General features: G+C 47.1%; 1 protein-coding gene across 5 annotated transcripts in view; it reads left to right on the forward strand.

Annotated features, from left to right (window-relative positions):
* Positions 1-11,636, forward strand: part of PTPRE (protein tyrosine phosphatase receptor type E) — a 178,930-nt gene extending 167,294 nt beyond the window's left edge. For 3 of the 5 annotated variants that reach the window (XM_030940253.1, XM_030940252.1, XM_030940255.1), the window contains 5 exons: positions 789-914; positions 1,803-1,969; positions 4,077-4,212; positions 8,618-8,726; positions 10,181-11,636. In XM_030940253.1, the coding sequence (XP_030796113.1) occupies positions 789-914; positions 1,803-1,969; positions 4,077-4,212; positions 8,618-8,692 (504 nt within the window). In that variant the 3' untranslated portion in view covers positions 8,693-8,726; positions 10,181-11,636. Of the gene's footprint in view, positions 1-788; positions 915-1,802; positions 1,970-4,076; positions 4,213-8,617 lie in introns of all 5 variants that reach the window. The other 2 variants (XM_030940254.1, XM_030940251.1) reach the window with 1 other exon arrangement.
* The last annotated feature ends 13,778 nt before the right edge of the window (positions 11,637-25,414 follow it).

The following is a 25,414-nucleotide window of genomic DNA, read 5'->3' on the forward strand; positions in this document are numbered from 1 at the left end:
AATGCCTGTTCCTGTGGATGACGTATTTCCTCTTGTGCCGAATGCCTGTTCCTGCCTTTCACTGATTTTTCTGTGGGGTTATTTGTCCTTTCTTATTGATTTATAGGAGCTCTTTACATAATCCTGATACTAATTCTTTACTGGTTTTATATATTGCAAACATCTTACTGCAATCTGTGGCCTGTCTTTTCACTCTTTTAATGATGTTTGTTGATGAAGAAAAGTGAATTTTACTGTAATCCAGTGTTTCAAATTGTTGCATCATGATTGGTTAGCTGTTTGGGCTCTTGCCTAGTAATCCTTGTGTACCTCAAAGTGAAAAGATGTTTCTTCTTCCAAGAGTTTCACAGTTTTGTTTTTTACCTTAAACCTTAATCCATCTGGGTTTATTTTTATTAAGGTTCAAGGCCACTACACATGGAAGTGCAGGGTGTACACTGCTCAGTTCTAGGAAGAGCTGGGGACACTCGCATCAGCCCTGGTAGAGTATGAGTCAGGGATCCAATTTCATTTCCCCAGGTAGAAAACCAATATCCAGCCCCATTTATGGAAGAATCTCTCCTTTCTGCCATATGTTAAGGTTTCATATATATGTGTGTCTGTTTCTAGACTCTGTTCTGTTCCCGGGGTCAACAAGCATTAAAAGGCATTTATATTCATATTCGTATTCTTTTTTTGGTCACATGAAATACATTAACTGGTTTGAGAACAATTCTGCATTATAAACTTAAAATTGCCAGCAGCAAATTATTTATTATAAGACTTACATTTTTATTTTATCCCCTAAGGATAAATGCTACCAGTATTGGCCAACCGAGGGCTCGGTTACTCATGGAGAAATAACGATAGAGATAAAGAATGATACCCTTTCAGAAGCCATCAGTATACGAGACTTCCTGGTCACTTTCAATCAGGTATTGTTGAACTAGCTCTTTAAACCCTTGTGAATTTAGTGAACCACACCCTCCCTCCTGGGTCTGCTTGTCATTGAACCAGAATGTGGCCCTGCACCTGTCCTTTTCCTTCACACAGTCCTATCGGCTGTGAATGGCCAGTGGGTTTCTGAGACAGTGGCAGGCCTCGTGTACAATTCTCATGTCCCTGGCCGCCTACTTCCCATTTATCTCTCAGGAGAATTATATTAGCCATTAGTCGGGGGAGGAGGAACAAAGGGGACTAATGAAGCCACAGGGGCCTCTCTGGGGCTCTCCTCCAGGTGCCTTCTCAGAGCCACCCAATCGTCTCCATTTCCACTGGGTCCTTGGTTCTGCTCACCCTCTCTCCTTGGCAGAGAATGAGGACTCGGGGTCAGCCGTGGGTAGGATGACTCACTTGTGCACAGGACTTGATGCTGAGCTCCAAACAGTCAGTACCACAAAATGCACCTGCACTGTCTCCTCCATGCCAGCCACAGAGCCACCCCAGCCGCCAGACTCAGATGCTGCTCCTTTGAGCTTTGAAGGGAAATGCGGGACCCTGCCTTCTTGAGAAAGTGACTTCCCTTCTCTCCAGCAGTGCTGCCAAGGATCCCGTAGGGGTTGGGCGGTCCTCGAAGGGCTCCAGGGAATATGCTCTGGGTGGCTTGCTCCGCCTTGCAGAAGGAAGCACAGCCAACCACTTGCCTTCTTCTTTAGGGCAAGCAGTTTTCAGCCTTCTCCTTCAGGCTGCCTCGGTGGGGACGCTGGCAGCACAGAAGGCTCAGGGAGGGCTCTCAGCCTTGGCCAGTCCCTGAGAGGGCAGGTGGGGCTGGGGCCTGCTCCCCAGCAGGCAGGCAGTGCTGAGACGCCCTCTCCTCCCTGCAGCCCCAGGCCCGCCAGGAGGAGCAGGTCCGAGTAGTGCGCCAGTTTCACTTCCACGGCTGGCCTGAGATCGGGATTCCCGCTGAGGGCAAAGGCATGATCGACCTCATCGCAGCTGTGCAGAAGCAGCAGCAGCAGACGGGCAACCACCCCATCACCGTGCACTGCAGGTGAGCCCCCAGCCTGAAGCCCTCCAGGTAGGGTGGACACAGACTGCATGCCCCCAGTACCCGCAGCTGTGAGCAGCAGAGCCTTGTCACTGCCCCGGCCATGGTATTCCCTAGAGTCTCCTCTCTACCTCTCCTTACACACATGCACACATGGCTTCACTTAAGTACATACATGTCATCGTGTCACACATAAGATGCATACATGTCATCTTAACATACATGCAGAATGCACTTCAGAGGGAGGAGTTGGGAAACCACTCAAACACACATTTCCATGTGCTTTTGAAGTCATCAAAAATTGCCAGGCAGAGCTCGGAGGAGCACACTCCTGGACTTCAAGTTCCTGGGCAGGTTTTGAGAGACTGCCTGGCTGGGCTGCTGTGCCTACACCCGCCCTTTCCTGTTGGCTGGGATTCCTGGCCATATGAGGAGTCCCAGCTGGGATTGTAGCCACGCTGGTCCTGTAGCCTCAGCCTGGCTCCCAAGTCAGGCCCAAAGGCAGAGGGACACCCGGAGCACGTGGGACACCACTTAATCCGCAGATGAAGGTGTGAAACACAGCATTCCCGAGGGCAGATGCACAGATCCGGCCAAGCCCGCGGGCCGCCCACTCGCCTGCCTGCTGTGCCTCTGTGGTTCTGATCCTGCTGCACACTTCTGCTGGCAGGGACCTTGACACCTGGCAAGATATAGCAGGAGCTTGGGGTGTTCTATCCTTGGGTGGTGCTGATGTGCTCCTAAAACTGCAGTTCCATTTCTTGTCTCATACCAGTGGTGCCCACCCTTTGTGACTGCCTTTCACCCCCGCCCACTGTCCCACCCCTTATAGCTGGCAGAGCTCTCTCCCTGCCTGGACCCCGCCGGGGTGCACTCCTGGCCTGGCCAGTAGGTGGAGCACACACCTCAGTTTTTGGTTTTTGGTTTTTGTTTTTTTTTTTTTTTTTTTGAGAGGGAGTCTCGCTCTGTCGCCCAGGCTGGAGTGCAGTGGCCGGATCTCAGCTCACTACAAGCTCCGCCTCCCGGGTTCACGCCATTCTCCTGCCTCAGCCTCCCGAGTAGCTGGGACTACAGGCGCCCGCCACCTCACCCGGCTAGTTTTTTGTATTTTTTAGTAGAGACGGGGTTTCACCGTGTTAGCCAGGATGGTCTCGATCTCCTGACCTCGTGATCCGCCCGTCTCGGCCTCCCAAAGTGCTGGGATTACAGGCTTGAGCCACCGCGCCCAGCCGGTTTTTGGTTTTCCTGGCGCTTCCAAGTAGTCATTTAGGATAAACTCGAAATGAGTTCCATGGGGCACAGGAGATGCAGAGGTGAACAAGATCCCACCTGTGGGAAGGCAGATGTGGGACCGATCATTGCAGCAGGACAGAAGCCTTGGAATAAGCCCACAGGTGAGATTATGGAGCGTGGAGGGCAGCCAGGCTCTCCAGAAGACCTGCTGGAAGAGGCCGGTCCACCCCACCTCCTCCAGCCCAGTACACTTGGGCTCTCCTATCAGGGCCTGGGCTCTGCTCTTGTGGGGTTTGTCAGCAAATGACCATGGTAAATGGAGGTGACTCAAATCCGCCTTGCTGGGTAGTGTTAGTTGACTGTTTCTGCTTTTGAATGTCCTTAAACCGCCCCTCCCTTTCAGCATCACCCGTTTCAGAAGACCCCCCCCCCCCCGGCACAGTAAGGAGGGGGTGTGCCAGGATTACCTCCTCCCTAGACCTGAGCTGGGAGGGTTTGCATTTCTGACAAGTTCCCAGGTGCCAACCGTGCTGCTGGTCCAGGGACCACACTTTGAGAACCATTGCCTTACACAAGGAAGAGGGGAAATGGTGACACTTGCTTAAAAACTTGTCACTGGTCCTGACTCATTTTATAAAATATTGGTCTACTGTAATTAGGGAGGTGTTTTAGGAATTTTACATTTGCTAAATCTTGCTCAGAAGCTAAGCTACATACAAATGATAAAAAAAAAAAAAAAAAAAAAATTCAGTCAAACTGAGATCATTTTCAGCGATTGTTGCTTCAGTGCTGATATGCTGGGGTTGGTTGCCAGCTCTCTGTTTCTCATCCCCAAGTGCAAGTCGGATGATCTGCATTAAGCACTTTTTCTCTGCAGTGCCGGAGCTGGGCGAACAGGTACATTCATAGCTCTCAGCAACATTTTGGAGCGAGTAAAAGCCGAGGGACTTTTAGATGTATTTCAAGCTGTGAAGAGTTTACGACTTCAGAGACCACATATGGTGCAAACCCTGGTAAGAATCTGAATAAGGATGTTACCAGAAGAGTGGAGAATTATTTCATGTCGTATTTGATACATGTTTCATTAAAGGACCTTAAGTACATGGGGGAGGTGGGAAGGTAAAATTTCCAGGGAAAAGAGCCAGCTGCAATGTTTCGCAGTAAACCTCTGCAGAGCCCTCCTTCCTTGGGTTCCCTGACTTGGGTGTCTTCTGGGCAAGACCCAGGAGGAGGGGCCTGTCCACCAGTTTCAATGTCTGCGACCACTTGGAGAGACGCACTGAGGATAGGAGCTTTTGTGTCAAAGTGAACCATTCTGCGAGATTCCTGTGTGCACTGAAAAGCATACTCTTATCAAGTTCAAAAGCAGCACTGAAACTTAAAATCCTAGTACTTCTCATTTCAATGTTATACTCGTCCATGTGGCTTCTTTTCCCTGGCTGGGTCTCACTCAACCTCCAGATACTGTCCGGGGGCTGCAGGAATCCCTGTAATGTGTGAATACTTTTCCCCACACATTCTCTTTCATTTCGAGGACTCCTGCTTTCTGGTTTTCAGAAGCGATTCCTCCTCACCAAGTACGACTACAGTTCCTGCCACTCACCCAGCGAGTACAATTTTAAAGCCTGTTACAACGCATCCTTTTCCCCAAAGCTTCCCACTTCAGACTTGTCCTCCCTGCCTGCTCACTCTCCACACTAAAATCCTGGCTCACCCAGCCCCCTGTGCATAGAGAGGGAAGGAGGCCCTTCCACACCCCCCTCACAGCAAAGCACAGCCGGAGTGAGGACACCTGAGCTGAGGGCGGGTCTGTCCATCCACACCGCCTGACTGCACATGAGACCCACCTGGAGGCATTTACCGTCTTCCATTGCCCAAGCCGCCCTCAAACCAATTAGGTGGAATCTCTGGGGGTGGGATCCGTATATTGAAAGACACCCCCTACAATGTGGTCTCAAAATGAATACAGGTTTGAGAGCCAGTGGACTAGAAAGCTGGGTGCCTCCTGGGTCCCTCTCCCTCCTAAGTCTCTGCCGTCTGTGCCGGGCTGGATACCTGGGCGGCTGAAAAGGATGGGAGAAACAAAGGCACCCAGGGCTCTCCTGCTGGTCCCGAAGCCCTGGCCCCAGCACTGCCAGTCCTTGAGGGCTCTGGGAAGAGGCTGGAGGCCTGATTCATGCCTCCTGGAGGTCATGCCTGCCTCTGATAGTCCACGCAGCAGAAATACACAAACTACAACAGTTTTGCAAGTGGACAAAGTGACCATGCCCAAGAGAGGTTTTTAATCAAAATAACAATAGTAATTAATAAACACTTGACAGGAGTCCCGGTGCAGCGGCTCACGCCCATAATCCCAGAACTTTTGGGAGGCCGAGGAGGGTGGATCACTTGATCTCAGGAGTTCGAGACCAGCCTGGGCAACATGGTGAAATCCTGTCTCTACTAAACATACAAAAATTAGCTGGGCGTGGTGGCACATGCATGTAACTCCAGCTACTTAGGAGGCTGAGGCAGGAGAACTGCTTGAGCCAGGGCGGTGGAGGTTGCAGTGAGCCAAGATCGCGCCACCGCACTCCAGCCTGGGCAGCAGAGTGAGACTCCATCTCAAAAAAAATAAAAATAAAAATAAAAATAAATAAATAAAATAAAAAAGACTTTAACAAGAACCCCTCAAAAAGAAATCCAGTTTTGAAACTATGAGCCAGTCTCTCTGGTTTCTTTCCTGTTGTTAATTTTACGCAGGATTCCCCAGGCAGTGCAAACGGCTTTCGTCCTGCCTGCCCAGCCACCTCAGTATGGAAGAGACAGCAGGTGTCCCTGCAGAGATTCGGCTTCCACTGTCCTTCAGATTCACAGCTGGACTCCCTCGGGGCTCTGTGAACTTGGACAAGCTCCTTCCGCTTTCTGGGCTTCAGTTCCTTTCTGTGGAAAATAGGGGTGATGGTGTGTTTGAATGGTTAGATGGTGTGTTAGAATCACTGTGTGAAATTTGCTTTAAGTACATCAGGGGCTCTACTAGTGCCTGGCCTCTGGGACGTGCCCAACGACCTGTAGCAAAGACCCTCTCTCTAAGCAGCAGCATACAGCGTTTCCCTAGCCTTTTTGGGGACTCACAGCTCTCATGAATCTGCCTGGTCTGGTCAATATATTCTATTTTCGAGACCAACTAGCATCCAGGTGTCCTCCCGTCTCAGCTCTGCTCTTCCTGACCCCAGCTTGCCCCTCCATGCTCCCTGACTGGGAAGCTGCCCTCAGATGTTGTGTGGCTGTCACCTGTGCTCTCTTGCCTGCTAACAGCTTGACAGAGCACTTTGTAACCTGACTTTCAGAGTCAGGGTCTAGTCCAATGCCCAGCCCATGGCGAGGGCTCCAGAGCAAGAGGTGAATCAGCAAACGAATGAGGGAGAAGTGAGTCACTAAATAACCGTCAGGTGTTGGGTGCAGTGCAACCAGGTGCCTTACAGACGTTTCTCATTTCATCTTCACCATCTGCTTGCCCTTGTGCCTGCTTCTGTTCACAAGGAGTGTTCTGCAGGCACCTCCAGTTAGGACGGTTGAGAAACCTGCCTGAGATTTTCAGGTATGAAGTGTCAGAATGAGATTCAAACTCTATCTGACTCCAGAAGGGAAGGACTTAACTAGTACTCTGTGCTGCCAGACCTCACATTTGGCAGGGATATTTTGGCAAAAAAGCACAGGCGCAAAAGCATCTTGGAATAAAGAGATGATGGCTGACATGCAGGTTGATTTAGCCCTGCAGGTGGGCACAGCGGCCCCAGAACCAGTTTCCAATTGCTGAGTACTCAGGGAAGACTTGCTTCCAGCATCCTAGGTAGCCTTTGGTTGGAACTGACATTCCAAAGGACACAAGTACATCTGTTTCCCTGGAGTCTGTGGCTTGACCAGAAATGTCTGTCTGTGACCTGAGGTGTGGCTTGTATCATCCCAGCACACTCCAAAGTACACTTCATCCATCACTGGCCCCAGTCACTTGTACTCAAGACGACATGGGATGGTCAGCAGTTAGCTGTTGTGTTTGCTATGAAAACAGAGTAATTAGTGATCATCTCCATTTCCATCCCAGACTGAGCCAGCTTTGATATTCAGTCGATGTTGTTTTAAGTTGATATTCGGTTGATGTTGCTTTAAGTTGGAAAAGTCGATGTTGCTTTAAGCTGTTTGCCTCTTTAAAGAGAGCCTGTATATTTATTGAGAATTCCTTCTAGGAATTCAATTCCCTTTCCTTCTGAAGGCTGCGTGATCAGCTGCGTGTCTTAGGAGCCAGAAGTGAGGCCCCTACAATCTGGTCTTGGCACTTCCAACAACTTCATGCAAATTTAGAAGCCAAGTTTCAGGCTCACCTTTTCCTTCTCTGGAAAACCCAGCTCCTTCCCATCCTGGCCAGACTGGGACTCAGGAAGGGCTAAGCTAGCTGTTTGGCATCTTTCCATCCAAAAATATTTAGATATTTGTTCACTGTGTGCTAAGAAGAGCCCAAGTCGAATGTGTTGGAAAGAAGCAGGGAGGTGCTGAGGACAGCTTTTGGCCTCTCCAGTTTCCCAAGCCCCTATCCCAGCCCCAAGCTCAAATATCCCACCCAGGGGTCTGGGAGGACCAGCCTATATATAAAACAATGTCCCTTTTGTATAGTAAATTTAGGCTTTAAAATAATCTAGATGTGCATTTTATTTAACTTTTATAGATTGGTTTCTTACTTTATGAAATTTATCTGCCAATGTTAGTACTCTGATTTTTTTTTCTCTTTCTCTCTCTCTCTCTTTTTTTTTTTTTTTTTTTTTTTTTTTTTGAGACAGGGTCTCACTCTGTTACCTAGGCTGGAGTGCAGAGGTGCAGTGGCACAATCTTGGCTCACCGCAATCTGCCTCCTGGGCTCAAAGAATCCTCCCATCTCGGCTTCCCGAGTAGCTGGGCCTACGGGTGTGCACCACTATGCCCAGCTAATTTTTCTATCTTTTTTGATAGAGATGGGGTTTCACCATGTTGCCCAGGCTAGTCTGAAACTCCTGGGCTCAAGTGATCCTCCTGCCTTGGGACTCTGAAAGTGCTGGTATTACAGACGTTGAGTCATTGCACCTGGCCTGGTTCTTTTTTTTTTTTTTCAATTCAAAAATCGTTGTTTTCCAGTTTCAATGGGAAAGCTACATACATTTTACTCAGCCCATTAAATACACTCACTTGAAATGTTAATACACTAACTGACACATTCGATGTAGGAAAATAGCTTTTTTGCAATTCTGTATGTGCCTAAAAACCAATTATGATGTGCATAAAGGTATATGGTATTTTAATGAATAGTCACACTTATTGATGCCTTGTTTTTGAGTATCTCTCCTGATTAAATTAATCAAATATATTTTGGGGACTAACATTTTAATGTGTCCTCGTTTGTCTTTTCAGGAACAGTATGAATTCTGCTACAAAGTGGTACAAGATTTTATTGATATATTTTCTGACTATGCTAATTTCAAATGAAGATTCCTGCCTTAAAATATTTTTTAATTTAATGGTCAGTATATTTTGTAAAAATCATGTTAATTTATTTCATAGTTGACATTAATATCTTCCCTAATTTCTTTGTATATATTTTGTTATGCCTTAAAGGCCACCTGCTATAAAGTTGTTAAATCTTAAATATGCTTTTTAAAAATTGGAATAATGTATTAAGGTCAAATAATATCCCATAAAATATATATTTCTGCTAATATTAGTAAATATATTAATTTTTCATTAGATTCATATCGTTTAATTTCACACATTCAACACCTTTAAATGTTGTAATCTTAATATGCGAAGTGTGCCCCTGCAAGATACTAAACACAAAGCTCATATTAAGAAAACAGTCGAGGACTCAGAAGTCAGTTGAAAATGCACTTTCCTAACACTGATTTCACAACCCCGAACAGCAGCATTTTTGGAAGGCAACCTGTTCGTGATGATACAATGTAAATGGGGACTTTTGTAAAGTTCTCAGTTCCGGCCCATGTGGTTTATCTTTACATTTTAAAGATCAAAAAGTCTTTACAACCTGAATCCAGGTCTAAAACACACTAGAGTAGCCGGTGAATATAAGTAATATTTTAAAATGCTGTGTCTACACCATCAAGACTGTGTCTACACCATCAAGACTGTGTCTATACTATCTTGGCTGGATGAGAAGAGATGTAAATGCCGGGTGGTCCCATGGACCCGTGGCCTTGGGTACAACAAAACCAGCCATCGGAGCTGCACCCCGAAGCACCACCTGCTGTCCAGCTGCCTGTCTGGCCCAGACAACCCTCAGAAAATCAAACCAGCTGCCTCTCCCATTCTCCCCTCCCATTCTGCCACAGCAGCCTGTGCTGGTCCAGTGCTATGCCTGGAGGCTCAACACGAAACGTCCCATCCAAACGTTCAGATGAACTGAGCATCTTACACACGTAATACAGAGGAGCACACATTGGGATAGAAACAGTAGAATAACCACAGGCAATTAAACTTTAAATTTTCTGAGCAACATTTTGGTATTTAAACATTTCTTGTAAAAAGCTAAGATTGTTTGTAGGAAAAGAATCCCTAAAATCTAGATTTATACCATTTTTTTAAAGTCCCACCTTTCAATGTTTAATAAAAGAAAAAGAGAAATCCTTAATCTAAAAGCTAAATTATTTTTGAATGGAAATACTACTGAGACCATTGACCCTGGATAACAGTAACGATCCCATTGCCAGATAAGATTGGCTGATGGGGGCAAAAAAAAGAATGGGTGTGAATGTACCAACATTGAATTTTATAGCAGTTATCTTTCTATGGCCATTAGGTACCTAGCAGATGAGCACAATATAAACAAAAAGATATCTGGCCTACCTTACTACTAAAAGCATTTAACACGTGCATTTTTGGTACTTTTTTTGTTTTCTAAAAGCTATATAAAGGCCTTATTTGACATTTTCACCGATAACTGATCGCACCCTCGTGTTGCAGCGTTCGTCCCTATTCATTGATGGTGTGTGCAAATGCAACCCAGGACACATTATTGTTCCATAATAGGCTTACAGTGAATCAAGCTTCTCACCCACTCCATGGCTCCAAGCCCCATCCAAGGGCAAGACTTGGTGCCCAGCTGGAAGGACGAAAGCACACTTCGTGACCGCCATCCTCACCAGCTGCACGCCTGGGCTGCACACTGCTGAATATGCTCTTCTTCTCTGTACAATGATTCAGCATCTCGGTGGAAGAGGAAAATGGAGCTTTTTGAGGTTCACCAGGTCCCTTTTGTTTTCATCGTTAAAATTCCAAACCCAAAGCCTTTTTTTGACTGAAGGAGAAGAGAGGGAAGTAAGTTTCTGTTCAGCACCTGAACCTAGAAACAGAGCCAGCTTGCTACAATGAAGGTGACATTTCTCTGGTCATTTGAGAGTTCGAAGTCACAGTAGAGGGGCACAGGCTTTGGTTCATGTCTAGGAGCCCTCTGTCAGAATCCTTGAAGCCCTTTAATGGTCTAACTGGCATCTCTTGTATCAAGAAGTACCTTTAAGTTAGACCTTTTCAGGGTGCCCTCAGGAAAGGGCCCTGCTCACGTTTTTTCCTGTCCCGTTAGACCAACCCCAGGTGTCCGCTGCAGGGGTTCTGCCTGTTCCCAAACCTTTTCCATTCCAGGAACAAAGGAGAAGCCACTTTCCCCAGGACAAAGGACTCTCCCTTCCGCTGTCCGGGGCAGCATTCCCCTTTAGAGGGGAAGTCATTACAGTCTCATGGCCTCTACCAAGGTCCCAGTTCACACAATCTCCTGGGCCTTAGAGCAACTCACGCTGGGGGAATCAACCCCTGGGGGACTCCGTATCTTCTCTGTGCAACCTGGAAAGTTCATCTCTTCTTTCCTTCAGTCAAAGAAAGTCCATTGTACATAACAAAACAGCCCCAAACAGCCCAGTGCCGACACCGTTGTTCCTTTCACATTTTCCTTTGTTGCATGCAGTTGGGTTCAAATGCCAAATAGTGATTAGAAGACGACCATTCTGATCTGTGTGTGATCTGGTCACTGTGTGACTGCCTTTACGGTTTCTCTCCATGTGCTATACGAGTGAAGAATGCATACCGGTGTTTCAAAAGGTATTTTTATGTGTTTTTAAACACTTTTTAAAATGAGCCTGACACCTGTGTTTCAGCATTTGGAGACATACCCATGTTATTCTTTTAAGTGTATGATTACGGATACTTTTTCGTTTGTTTGTTTAACCAAGTTGTGTTTAATTTATGTGCAATCTTTATAATATATGTATGTTATTACAGTTTCAACTATCATATTTTCTTTGATTACATTTATAATTTGATCTTGCTCTGATTATAATGCCAGTGAATGTTGCTGAATTCTTTGTATATGCGAATTGCAAGATTTAAACCATTCTGATGCAAGGATAAACCTTTACTTTGACTACCAGCCTGTGTCTTTTTCTTCAGATCTCTTACTTTTATTCCTGTGCAAAAAAAAAAAAAAAAAAAAAAAAAAAAAATACCTGCTATAAGATGGGGTTTGCTGTTGTGGGCTCTTTTGATACTGGTTTCTCCTTATGAGTCTGTGGGTCCCAGTGTCCCATCCTAGACAAGCAGCGTCCACTCTGCTGTGGATGTGGTCTTGGCTCTTCCCCTGGGGTAAGCAGACCTGAACATATGAAGGTGCAGGCACAGCTGGACACCGTGGGGAGGGCCAGAGGGATCCAAGGAAAAGGAAGTATGGAAGAGGCATAAAGAAAGTCACCAACTGGGCATTCACCAGGGGCCATTGAACCCAAATAGCACTGCCTCAGACCAATGCCTCAGAAGGAGCTGAAGTCTGCAAAAGTACAATTGCCAGACCAGCCTCAAAAGCAGCTCCTATCAACAGAAACACACAGATAGGACACTGAGTGCTGAGGGACCTCAGGAGAGACAGGCAGGTTGTCAATCGCACCGATGAGTGTGTGTGTGTCTCAGCAAGTCACTCAGAGGAGCATTACTGAGACCACACTGGGAACTCCACTCTGCAGAGATGCACAAGGGGTTTCCCCACATCTTATGCATGAAGGAGCAGGATGCTGGAGCGCTGACCCACAGCTCTCATCCACCAGGTGAAAGGTTGGTTCCAGGGCTGCCAGCTCCCTGGCACATGCGTGCCCCACTTGTGGGCCTACTGTTGCCAAAATCAGAGGATCGCCCAGGGACAGCGACACACAACATCCAGGCATCTGCTGTGGTCACCAAGCTCCCAAGCTTGGCCTCTAACGGCTTGCATATTGGGCGTGGCAGCTGTGTGTCAGTGGGGAGCAATGTTCATCCCAGGGGGGCCTCGGGCCATCTGCTGGGTTGCTGGGAGGGCAGCTCCAGGGCTCAAGAGAGCCATGCCCCAGCCGGATCTCACACTGCCACTTCCACATTCAGTGCCCACAGCTGGTCTCCCACTTGGCCCAGGGTCTAACAGAGCCAACTGCCTCTTGTCTCAAAGGATGGGGCAATACCAGCAACATAGGGAGACATGTTTGTTACAAACATTCAAACCAAACAAATACACCAAGAGCATTTAACGCATTTCCTAACTCCTCTCCCCATCTCATTCCATTGATAACTTTCGAGTACATCTCCAGACAACACTCTGCAATTTAAATCTGTATAGTTCCAGAAACATATACATTGTTTGCTTTTATGAACAACAGTCAAACTCCTGGTATATCATCAAATCCAGGACTACCATTGTCAAAATCACTTTATGTTCTGCTAAGAAAGCAAGAATACTGCCATTTATTCCTGTAAGATCCCACCAACTTTGTGATAACCCTGATGTTAAGGAGGTTAATATGTGAAAGCACTGTATGTTACAAGTGACTAAATCTGCCACATATGGGCAGTTTTGCAGATGGCCCTCTTTGGTCAACATCCTGCCTGGCCATGTCAGCATTTACAGAGCTTCCTACTTCTGTGTAATGGCTGCTTGGCATTCCACAGTATAAATATAATGAAGTCTGTAGAGTCACCTCCACCTCCCCAGTGACAGACATTAACTTGTTTCTACGCTGCAATTCTATATTTCAATTGTATAATGAATACTCCTGCATTTGTGTATGTTTGCTAATGTGCAAACTAGTTCTATGGGAGAATTCCCTAGAAGTGAAGTTTCCAGGTTAAAGGGCATGCACATTTTAAATTTAAGTAGAAAACACCAAATTGTCACTTCCAAAGGATCTTCCCAGGCACCAACTCACCAACAGGGCATGATGGCGCTTTCTCCCTAGAAGTCACTCACCCAGGACATCGGCAAACCTTTTAGATTTTGCACACCCGAGAGGCAAAAAAAAAAAATCACACTTCATGTGAATTTGCATGTCCCAGGGTTCTATTGGGTTGAGCATGTTTTCATACATGCATTATTTGTGTTTCATCAGTGAAGCGCCATTCAGAGTTTCATCCGTTTTCCTCATTGTGCCAACTGAGTTTTCCTTGTTGGTTTATTGTCAATCTTTTATTATTATCTTGTTTATTGTCAGTCTTTTGAAAACATGGGTACTAACCCTTTGTTTTTCCTGTTATAACTGTGCCCCTTCTGTTCCTTTATCAGAGCGTCTCTGACAGCTGTTTAATGCACTTGCCAGGAAGCAGCACCAAGTAATGCACCGACACTGTCACCCAGCATGTTGTGGCAACATCCTAGTCTCATCTCAAATAAGACTCTGGGCTTCTTCCAGGAATCACACCAAGTTTCAAGAAACACTTCACAGGATCAGGTTCCCCTCCAGAATTCTAGGCTAAAGGAGCCCATCTGTGCCTTAGAAACCAAAACCTGTTTCCCTCTTGCATATGGACTAGCAGCCTTTGCTATAAGCACTCAGAGGCCCCCGGCAGAGGCTGGACCGAGGTGTGAGCTTCACATTTGGCTCTGCTCTGGATACTGAGGTTACATGACAGTGCCCTCCTTCTGAAAGTAACACATCCCCACTCCATCCGGAAAAGCCCCATGGATGAAAGTTATGTCATCCTGATGTGGCTGCGTTGTCACCTGCAGGAGTGTCTGCCAATGACCGAGCACCTGGAGATTTGTGTCACCGAGCGGCCAGCACTGATAGCCCTTTCCTGAGCAAAACCTCCCTCAAAGATGCAAACGGACACCATTCAGAACAGAGGCCAACAAACACAACAGCGGTTCTTTGGGACCCTTTTGTGGTGAGCACTAATGCTTGTGATTAGAGAGGATATCTGAATGAGCATGGAAAATCTCAGTGGTTTTTCAGTAATCACTATTAAGATGAAAGCATAGTAAGCACATTATAACAATTAGCCCAGAACAACTATGATAGTAACAATCAACAAATTCACTTCATTCCTCTTTTCTTATTTTCAAAATATGTATTTTAGGTTTATAAAGTGAGCCATATACACAAATAGTTCTCATTCCATGAGCACCTATGTGCTGGGCCCTTTGTATGGGTATTATCTGCACAATATGCCCTCAAGGGCTGAGAAACAGAGGCTTCCAGAGGATATGAAACTAGACCAAAGTTAGGTTGGAGGTGGTAGAAGAGACAATTCCAACCCAGGACACCCCTATGCTGCTGTGGCCCTTCTAAATTCAGTCACTCTGCGTAACTTGCCCTTTCTTTGAGCTGTTATTAAACAACACTGTGGCACATTAAAAATACTTGAGAAGGCCAGGCATGGTGGCTCATGCCTGTAATCCCAGAACTTTGGGAGGCCAAGCTGGGCAGGCCAGGAGTTCAAGACCAGGCTGGGAAATATAGCAAAATCTTGTCTCTACTAAAAATAAAAAAATTAACCCGCATGGTTACAAGCGCTTCTAATCCCAGCTACTCAAGAGACTGAGGCACGAGAATTGCTTGAACCCGGGAGGCAGAGGTTGCAGTGAGTAGAGATCGCACCACTGCACTCCAGACTGACAGGCAGAGTGAGACCCTGTTTCCAAAAAAAAGAGAGAAAATCACCGTGTAATTGATTAAAATGTGCAGGTGGGTTTAATACAACTCCAGAGATGCAGAATTCCTAGCTTAATATCATTTTCCTCAGCATGAGAATCATGTTGAGCCTCCTCCTCTCCAGACACCAAATGAGCTGATACTCCGGAGACGGAGCATGATCGCTTGCTGTGATGGAGCCACGGAGGTTTGTAGTGCAAGAAAAAGGGCTGCAGGTGATTTGCTCCAGGTAGAGGGACCCCAGTCCCACCCCACTGTCAGGAGTCTCTTTTGTGTGGTTCTTGCTTGAGGAGGTCAGTAATACCCTCTCGGTGCTGTGGTCACTTTCCCTAGGAAAGCTTACACGTGTAGCCAGTATGCATTCAAAATGGATCAGTGCAAAAGTACCACATACCCATGCACCTGTTAGGGAAAGGCTCAGCGCTGGGGAAGCTCTGAGGACACATAAATATGTCAGAGGACACCCCCTCCCTGCCCCCAAGGAGGTCAGCCCTGCCCATGGGGAATACACATCCTCTACCTTTCTATTCTCTTGATAGCCAATATCTTGCATTTTGTCATTATAAACAGAGCCTTGATTTTTAACGGTCTTACCACCTATATTTCCATCTCTAAACAACAGTTTATTTTTTGCCCATTTTGGAGCATTTTATAAATGAAATTAACTTTATGTATTAAGATGCATGTTCTGAACATACAGCAGTACCACACTGATTCAAATAGAAACAGTTCATGTTATGTTTACTAATATTTCAAGTAAAATAATGTAATTACAAGTAGGATGTATTGTTTCTTCAAATCACGCAGCTCTCAGTAGAGTCTGTTTATAGCAAAGATGCTTCGCATTGGAAACCAACACTGACTGGCAAATAGAATCCACCAGAAAGCTAGGCACTCGGGATGTAACAGGCATGCTATCCATCGCAAGGCTGGTTAGTGAGGGGCTGCATCGCCTGGCATTACTACCCAAAAAACAACCTGAAAACCTCAGTGGTAGGCAACAGGGGCCACTTTGGGCATTTTTGCAGCCATTGTCATAAAAAGTTTACATTCAAAAACTGGTCTCACCACTTCACTGCTCTTGCCACAAGCACAGAGTACCATTATCTCCAGCAATTCCCAAGACCCTCACTTGCCCTGCACCTTGCATTTCTTTGGCTCTGTATGACAATCACATCTCAAAAGCTTCTAGCTGCAGAAGTTACTCCAGTGGGAATACTCCAAGTATGCCTCGTCCTTGCTTGCCTTGGCTTCTGCATAAGATTAGTAAGAAGCAAAGCATGGCCAGGACTCCAGGGAAATGAATGGATGAAAACCAAGAAAGCCAGATGGTATAACCAGATAGCAAAACCAAGACAGCATGGGCCACTTTGATACTCAAGCCACCACCCATGATCATTAACCGGGGCAGGGTGGGGGTAGTGTGTTTTATGAATGGACTTGATGCCTTCCATAATTCCCTCATCTTCATAATCATGAACCGAGAGACATACTTTGGGTTCTCCTCTCTGGGATGAAAGATGTGCAGATCTGTGTAGCCCAAGGTTGGATACTAGGGCCATCTGGCCCCTTTGGAATTCTGGGAGGTCCTCTCTTGCCAGGTGCTATTCCTCTGCCCTAATGGAATGTGGCATCACGGGGCTGGGCTGAGGTCAGATCCACTCTTCTTGGTGGATACGACCTTCAGTTTTATAGATCAAGAGGGCCTCATCCTAGAATATGTCTTTAAGTGATTTTTTTCTTTTTTCTTTTCTTTTCTTTTCTTTTCTTTTTTTTTTTTTTTTTTTTTTGAGACACAGTCTCATTCTGTTGCCAGGGTGGAGTGCTGTGGTGCAATCTCGGCTCACTGCAACCTCTACCTCCTGGGTTCAAGCGATTCTCCTGCCTCAGCCTCCCGAGCAGCTGGGATTATAGGTGCCCGCCACTACGCCCGGCTTTGTATTTTTGGTAGAGACGGGGTTTCATCATGTTGGCCAGGATGATCTCGATCTCTTGACCTCATGATCTGCTCACCTCAGCCTCCCAAAGTGCTGGGATTACAGGCATGAGCCACCGCACCCAGCTTAAGTGACTGATTTTAAACCATATCCCTTTTCAAGACACAGAAGTGCAATGCCTTAAAATCCAAGGCCCGTTTCCCTCTTGCTTTGATCAGTGAGCACATCCCTTAGTTCTCAGGAACCCAGGGGATAAGAGGTTGGGAAGAGAACTGCCATTGGAAGCTCAAATTGTTTACATGGCATCTGGGGTCAGCTAGAAATCGACAACGCAGCTCTGTGATGCTCGCTGGGCTTATTCACGTTCACATCTGGGGACTGGCTGGTAGTTAGGTATCCCCAACTAGCCTGGGCTGGGAGGCCGGGTAGCTCAGCGGTCTTCAGCGTGGCTGCCATCTTCCAGCAGGCTCATGTGGGTGAAGGCAGGCACAGACGGCGCGCACACGTGGCCCACTAGTTCCCCGACCAACCTCGAATCCAAAGGAAGAGGCAAGCAAGCAAAGTGGCTGTACAGAGGAAGGGCAGAGGTGCTTCTGAGAGGGGTATCAGACTGTGCTCAGGGTTCCTCAGGGGCCACCTAGCGTTGTGTTACTTCCAAAGCAACGTTTTCTCGGAGTAACAGAGGGCGGGCCCAGGGCCTAATAGTGGGCTAGATTCTGAAACACAAAGAGCCACCACGAGACTAGTTTTATTACACTAAATATTCTTCATTAGGTTTTTATCGTTGCCAACCTAATTCCATATAAACATATATTTATGTATATATTTACACAAATATGTACTTATATAACATTTTATATACATATTTATGTATAAATATGGATATACAATATTTATATATTTATACAGAACTTAGGTTGCCAATGATGAAAACCTAGTGAATAATATTTAACATATTATATATTTTATATATAGTCATGAATATTTAATATCTTTATATTACATTATATACATTATATTAAATATATAATTTGTTAAGCATATATTTGTATTAGACTATATCTATAACTATCATATTTACATATAAATACATATGTTTATATATAAATATAGGCAACTTTTCCCCTAAGTTGCTGCTAGAGTTGTTTTTGGCTCTAGGAGACATGGAAGCAAGCAGGCAGATGAGGGGCTGAGGAGTAAGTGATTCAGTTCAGCACAAGCTGCTTCCCTCCAGCCTGGTGGAATGTAGGAATTCGCTGATACACAGTCATGCCCCTCCTCCCTCCCAACATCAAAACTGACAGTGCTGCCTGGCCTGACCCATCTCCCATTGCTCATATCAGCCTGGCCTGGATCTGCGACCCCTACCCAAGAGGGGCCTTGGATATGACTGCATTTCTCCTTTTTCAGACCCCACACAAGAAACAAGAAAAACCTGGAGCCGTGTCTGCTCCTGACTACTCCTTTCCCAGAGTTCTAGGCCTCTCGAAGTGTGAGGCCATGCTGGGGTGAGAGGAAGATGGCACCGTGTGGAGACCTCTGAGCACGGAGGCCAGGCTACACAATCTACTTGAGTTTTCTTCTTGTGTCCTCACAACGCTACGAGGCAAGAAATTGCCATCTTCACTCTCCCAGCTGGGGAAACAGATTCAGAAAGGCCAAGCGATGGACCCAAGTCATGCAGCCAGCAAGCCGCAGGGCTGGGATTGGAAGTCTGGCCTCGCAGCTTCCAAAGTCCTGTGGTGCACGATCCTGCCTGGGGCTGGGAGGGGAGAGGGAGTCCGCGGCCCGGGGAGCCCAAAGCCCGAGGGGAAACACACCCTCGGCTTCCCATTATGTTGCAAGGGGCTGCTAATTTCAATGTGATATGTCCTAGGAGGCACATATGTTAAATCACTCATTTCTCTAGATCAGGGAGATTTTCGATTTTAGGATTTGCAAACGAAGGCCCTCAGCCCAAATGGGCCCGCAGTCAGATTTTTGTTTTTGTTAAAAGACGTTTTCTTAAAAGATGGAATCTCACTCTGTCTCCCAGGCTGGAGTACAGTGGCACAATCTCAGCCCACTGCACCCTCCGCCTCCCAGGTTCAAGTGATTCTCCTGCCTCAGTCTCCTGAGTAGCTGGGATTTCAGGGGCCCACCACCATGCCTGGCTAATTTTTGTATTTTTGGTGGAGCCTGGGTTTTGCCATGTCGGCCAGGCTTGAACTCCTAGCCTCAAGTGATCTGCCCGCCTCAGCCTCCCAAAGTGAGGATTACAGGTGTGAGCCACCATACTTGGCCCTACAGCCTGTTTTTACAAGCCATTTTTTTGACACGCCTGTTTGCCTATGTGTCACTTACGACTGCTTCTGTGCAAGAAGGCAAAGAAACATTATTTAACTAAGAGTTGAGTAACCAAATTTCAGGGTTATCCAAACTGAATATGGCCTCTGCAGGAGAAAAGAATATGTGTGATGTGGCAGCTGCAATCTGATACCATATTAGCAGTGTCTTTTTTTTTTTTTCTTTTGAGTCAGTCTCACAGCAGAGGTGAGCCAGCATAACAGTCAGCACAGCCCGCAAACCCGGACAAATTTACTCCCTGGTCCTTGACAGAAAAAGTTTGCTAATTGCTGACCTGGATTAAAGTCTACAGAACCTTTTCTGTACAGGAATGTGCTTCCCCACGTCCCAGCCATGCCTGGTCCCAGCACCACCTGTTTTAGCCAGACCTGTGTCTGGGCCAAGCTCAGCAAAGTTCTGCGATCTGATGTCATTTAAAGACACTGTTGACTGGGCATGGTGGCTCATGCCTGTAATCCCAGCACTTTGGGATGCCAAGGTGGGTGGATCACCTGAGGTCGGGAGTTCAAGACCAGCCTGGCCAACATGGTGTCTCTCCTAAAAAAATTACAAATGTTAGCTGGGTGTGTCCGGTGCATGCCTGTAATCCCAGCTCCTCAGAGGCTGAGGCAGGAGAATCGCTTGAACCTTGGAGGTAGAGGTTGCAGTGAGCCAAGACTGTGCCACTATACTCCAATCTGGGCAACAGAGTGAGACTGTCTCAAAAGATTAAAAAAAAAAAAAAATACATTGCTAATATGGTATCAGATTGCAGCTGCCACATCACACATATTCTTTTCTCCTGCAGAGGCCATATTCAGTTTGGATAACCCTGAAATTTGGTTACTTAACTCTTAGTTAAATAATGTTTCTTTGCATTGTTCGTGTTCTGGGTAGTTTTCAATATGTGGGCTCAATGAAGACATAGACATATTATTCAGGATTTTTTTTTTTTTTTTTTAGACAGAGTCTTGCCCTGTTGACCAAGTTGGAGTGCAGTGATACAATCATAGCTCACTGCAGCCTTGAACTCCTGGGCTCAAGTGATCCTCCCACATCAGCCTCCCAAGTAGCTGGGACTTCAGGTACGTGCCACGATGCCCAATTAATTTTTTTTTTTTTTTTTTTTTTTAGAAATGGGGTCTCGCTATGTTGCCCAGGCTGATCTTGAACTCCTGGCCTCAAGTGATCCTCTGGCCTTGGCCTCCCAATGTGCTGGGATTACAGGTGTGAGCCACTGCTCCTGGTTATTCAGGACTGTTATGTTCCAGATTCTTCCTTCACCTCCATAGAGAAATCCCTGGTGATAAAGAATTTATGAGCCAAGGGAAATATCTTAGAGTTTTAGGCATCTAATAAATATATTCATCTTCTGATGATGATGATGATAATTAGCATGTATTGATGCTTACCAAGCTCTGGGTAAAATGCTAAGTGTTTTACACATATTGCCTCATTTAATCTTCTCAACAATGCTATGTGCTCAGGTACTAGACAGCCTCATTTTACAGATGGGAAACTGTAGCAAAGTTGAAAGACTGTCCAAGTTCACACAGCAGCAAATTAGACAAGCTGGAATTTGTACCTATGCATTTGACTCCAAAGTCTGAACTCTCTCTAGGAATTTACACTCTGCAAGGGTGTGGAACGCATACCAGACATCACACAAATTTTGCAAATGATAAAGAAGCACCTGCCCTAACCCCAAGCAGACAGACAACAAGGGCCAGGATGGGTTTTAGAACACTCTGACCTGTGAGAGAGGTGGACAGGCCTGCACCAGCTGTATTTCTGTAGTGACATACACAGGAGTATCACGCAGGGAGCCTGTCCAGTCACAGAGGCCTTGGACTGTACTGTCCACAGTTTTTGTTTGTTCTTCAGGTGACATTGAGAGCTTCCCTTGGGAGGCTGGCGTAGGGATGCTCCTTAGGAACCTCACTGGAGAGATGAGTCAAGCAGGTATCCAAATCCAATGCCCTGGCTCAGGGCTTGACATCACAGATGCTTGAGATGTGGCTGATGAGCAGGAAGCTGATTGGGGCCCTTGCAGGGCAACACACAACAAACCAATCAAATCTCCTTCCTGAAATCATTGTGCGCACTGCGGGAGGGGTTTCCTGCCAACACATCACGGTATTATTTGCTCCCTCACGAAGAGCAATAGCAATGAAATCCACATTTCCAAATTACGGAGTGCTGTGTGCCTGCATGGCAGTCCATGCCGGGAATACCAGGGTGGGGGTTTGGTGACTGTGTCCTGGAGATGCCTGGGGGGTCTGGGAGCATCTGCACAGCACTGAAATCAGTTTCTCCAGCTGTAACCAGACTGCCAGATTCCTGCAGCTCATCTAGAGGACCTTTGCAGGAAACCCAGCAAACGGTAGGATCCCAGCCACACGAAATCGTTTAGTTATGTAGCTACAGTTGAGTTTATGGAGTCACCGTTTGCCATGTTGACTCTCAATGACAGCCCAGGATGTGGGCTGGGGCCTGACCCCTCTTCCCTGACCAAACTGACCACTGAGCATGGCTCTCCCTCCCTTCCTCCTCAGCCTCTCCAGATGGTGAGGAGCCCTAGATGCACCCACCTGCAAACTTTTATCTCACTACAACAGAAAGACCTCTTCTTCAGGACTAACTGACCTACCGCAGGCTCCTGCCCTTGGAACTTGCCAGCAAATTCACTGGCAGGATCCATGTCAAATCAGGGTTGCCAGAGGAAAGTCAGGACATGTATTTTCATCTGCTGACTTGGGGCTGCCCTGGGTGAAATCCCCGTCCCTCAACTCAGCACCTCTGTTCCAACAAAGCAGACACGGCTGCGGTTGCAGGTAGTTCTCGAAATACAGCAGGCCATTCCTGCAGGACTAAAAGTGGCTGCGATGACTTATTGGCCAAGAGAGAAAATGACCATCCAGTCAAGTCGTAGAAATGAAAATGGAACGTAATGAACCAGTCTCTTACACCGGCCTGTCTGCCCCACCCACACTTAGTTTCTTTCCCCACTCTCCCTATAATGCAAATACCATGGGTTTTAAGACCATTTCATCACACACTTTATTGGGCATCTCCTGTGGCTGGTCACTGGGATACAGTAACCAGGAAATATACAGTCGGCCCTCATGAATGAACAAAACTTACAACCCCAGGAGGGGAGCCAGAAACTCAATTAGTGGTTTGGTTTCCACAATGCTACGTGCTACAAAGAGGTACAGAACAATTCCAGGCAAACTACGAACATGCCCCAGCCTGGAGGACAGGCATGGGGTGAGGTAGCCCACAGGCAGGAAGCCGCCCTTAAGCTGAGCTCAGGACTGGATGCAATGATCTTGGTGGGGCCGGAGTGAAAGTTTCAGGCAGCGAAAACAGCAGGGAGTGTGTGCTGGTTGGGGATGCCTGCCAAAGGGAGGCAGGAGACAGTGGGTACAGTTGAGTAAGAAAGCCCAGGAGAGGCTTGGGGACCAGATCGCACAGGCCCTGGGAGGCGAAAAACTAAAAACAGCTTCTATTTATTGGGAATGTCCTATCACACGGAAATTCACTCGGAAACTGAAGCTCAGAGAAGTTACCATGTCATGGTGGGAATGGGTGGGTATTTGTTCTCAAATGTAGTCAGCCCAGGGCAATGGGCAGTATTTGCCAGCTCCCTCCCTCCCCACCATACAAAGTGAAGGAGGGTTGTGTAGAAGTGGTGTTCATCTATTAAACACAGCGGCAGCCCTTGAATGAACGTTTCTAATCCGTCAACAGCCCTGTAAAATGAAAACCACTCTTAGCGTGCGCTTGAAATACTGTACTTACCAGGGTGAGAAAAGGTGCTGACATGCTTCAGCAAGATTTCTGGTTAGAACTGAACTCTGAAGGATTTTTCTACTAAACAAAATATTCCACTCCACAGGCATATGGCTGGATACAATTTTTCTCTATGTGAGGTTCATAATTACTACTAAGTCTGAAGTGTTAGAACAACTTGATCATAGCAACATTCCTACTAAAGGTTTTGAAGTTGGCCTACCTGGAAGGAAGCATTTATGCCTCACACCTTCCAAAGTGCCTCCGCTAAGAGCCGCTCTTCCTTGAATACCCTCCCCCGTTCTGCTCTGGCACAATCCCCGTACTCTTTGCAGCCCTGTGAAGCCCTTAGATGTCCCCTCCCTGCCCTTCTATTCCCTCCCTCAAGCAGAATGTCATTCTCCCTTATGATCATGGACGATGCTGTTATAACACTATCATGGCAGCCAATACAGCACAAGTCAGTACCACTGATTTCTGCATTCATTCAGTAAATATTCATGTCACATGGCTCCCCGCCAGACACTGGGGAGACAAGTGTGGAGATGGGGGGTGCACTGACCACACAGGGCACTTGCTGGGGGACAGCTACCCTGTCTGGTGTGCTATCCTCACCTGCACCTGGCAAAGTGGGTAAATGGGGAGTCCGGACAGGTGACTTGGGAGATGGGGGGCTATTCTCTGATTTGCGGAACACAGAGAGGACAGGTGACAAACTGGAAAGTAAATGGAGATGAACAAGTTATATCTACAGGCCTGAAGCTGGAGAAGGATGTCTAAGCTTCAAAGGGGATTTTGGAGGCAGCAGCTCACAAGGAAGTGATCCTGAAATCGTGGCTGAAGGGCTGAGTGCTCAGTCCCTCCAAGCACGATGGTGCTTTTCAGAGTACTGGTGTCACTTCCTATACCGGGTGGTATCGGGCTGCCAGACAGAGTCAGAAAGAGAACAGGCAGGAGCAGAATCAGTAAACTTCTGGAGCTTTCAATGACAGGGAAGCCGGAGAAGATGAGGAGCCAGGTTGAGGTCATGACGCGCCAGAGCCCGGGCCCCTGAGATTCTGCGGGTGAATGTCTCAGGTGAGAGCCGTCCTAGTTAGAAAAGTATTCCCGAGAGACAAAGGCAAGCCACGAGTAACTCCTTACAGAAAGTCACTCTTGGTCCCTAAAGACGTGCTCACAAGTCCTTCTCCAAAGCACTTTATTTTCAGAAAGGAAAGGGTACCAAAACTAGGACTGGCCTGTGCAGATGTGCAGTCGCCTCAACATGGGGACCAAGTGCCCCGGGCCTAGTCACTGGCCTGTGCAGATGTGCAGTCGCCTCAACATGGGGACCAAGTGCCCCGGGCCTAGTCACTGGCCTGTGCAGATGTGCAGTCGCCTCAACATGGGGACCAAGTGCCCCGGGCCTAGTCACTGGCCTGTGCAGATGTGCAGTCGCCTCAACATGGGGACCAAGTGCCCCGGGCCTAGTCACTGGCCTGTGCAGATGTGCAGTCGCCTCAACATGGGGACCAAGTGCCCCGGGCCTAGTCACTGGCCCGTGCAGATGTGCAGTCGCCTCAACATGGGGACCAAGTGCCCCGGGCCTAGTCACTGGCCTGTGCAGATGTGCAGTCGCCTCAACATGGGAACCAAGTGCCCCGGGCCTAGTCACTGGCCTGTGCAGATGTGCAGTCGCCTCAACATGGGGACCAAGTGCCCCGGGCCTAGTCACTGGCCTGTGCAGATGTGCAGTCGCCTCAACATGGGGACCAAGTGCCCCGGGCCTAGTCACTGGAGACAAGTCTTAAAAGCTCCATTCATCAGTGCGCTCGCCCTCTCATTCATGTTTACCAAGTGCCGGCTCAGCGCTGGGACAGACGAGCGTAGATGTTCCTGCCATCATGCCCTGGAGGACACAGGCAAACATTTAAACAATGACACAGTGTGGCAAGGGTCACAGTTAAGGCTGCTGTAGGGGTGGCTGTGGGTGATGATAGACCTCAAGGCTTCATTCCGCAAAGCTGAGAGCAAAGCATGGTCCAAACTCCTTCCCAAAGCCCCCAGTGCTCAACTGTTCTCAGTCCAGGAGCCCAGCAGTGCTCCCAGTGGAGTTTACGAGGCCAATTTAGACCCAGCAAATCCAAAGTTTTCTTCCCTTAAGCAGATTGACAGTCTTACTTACAGAATTCACTTGTAATTTATGACAAAAACTGTACTAGAAC

Source organism: Rhinopithecus roxellana, chromosome 11 (assembly GCF_007565055.1).
Source record: "Rhinopithecus roxellana isolate Shanxi Qingling chromosome 11, ASM756505v1, whole genome shotgun sequence".
NCBI lineage: Eukaryota > Metazoa > Chordata > Mammalia > Primates > Cercopithecidae > Rhinopithecus > Rhinopithecus roxellana.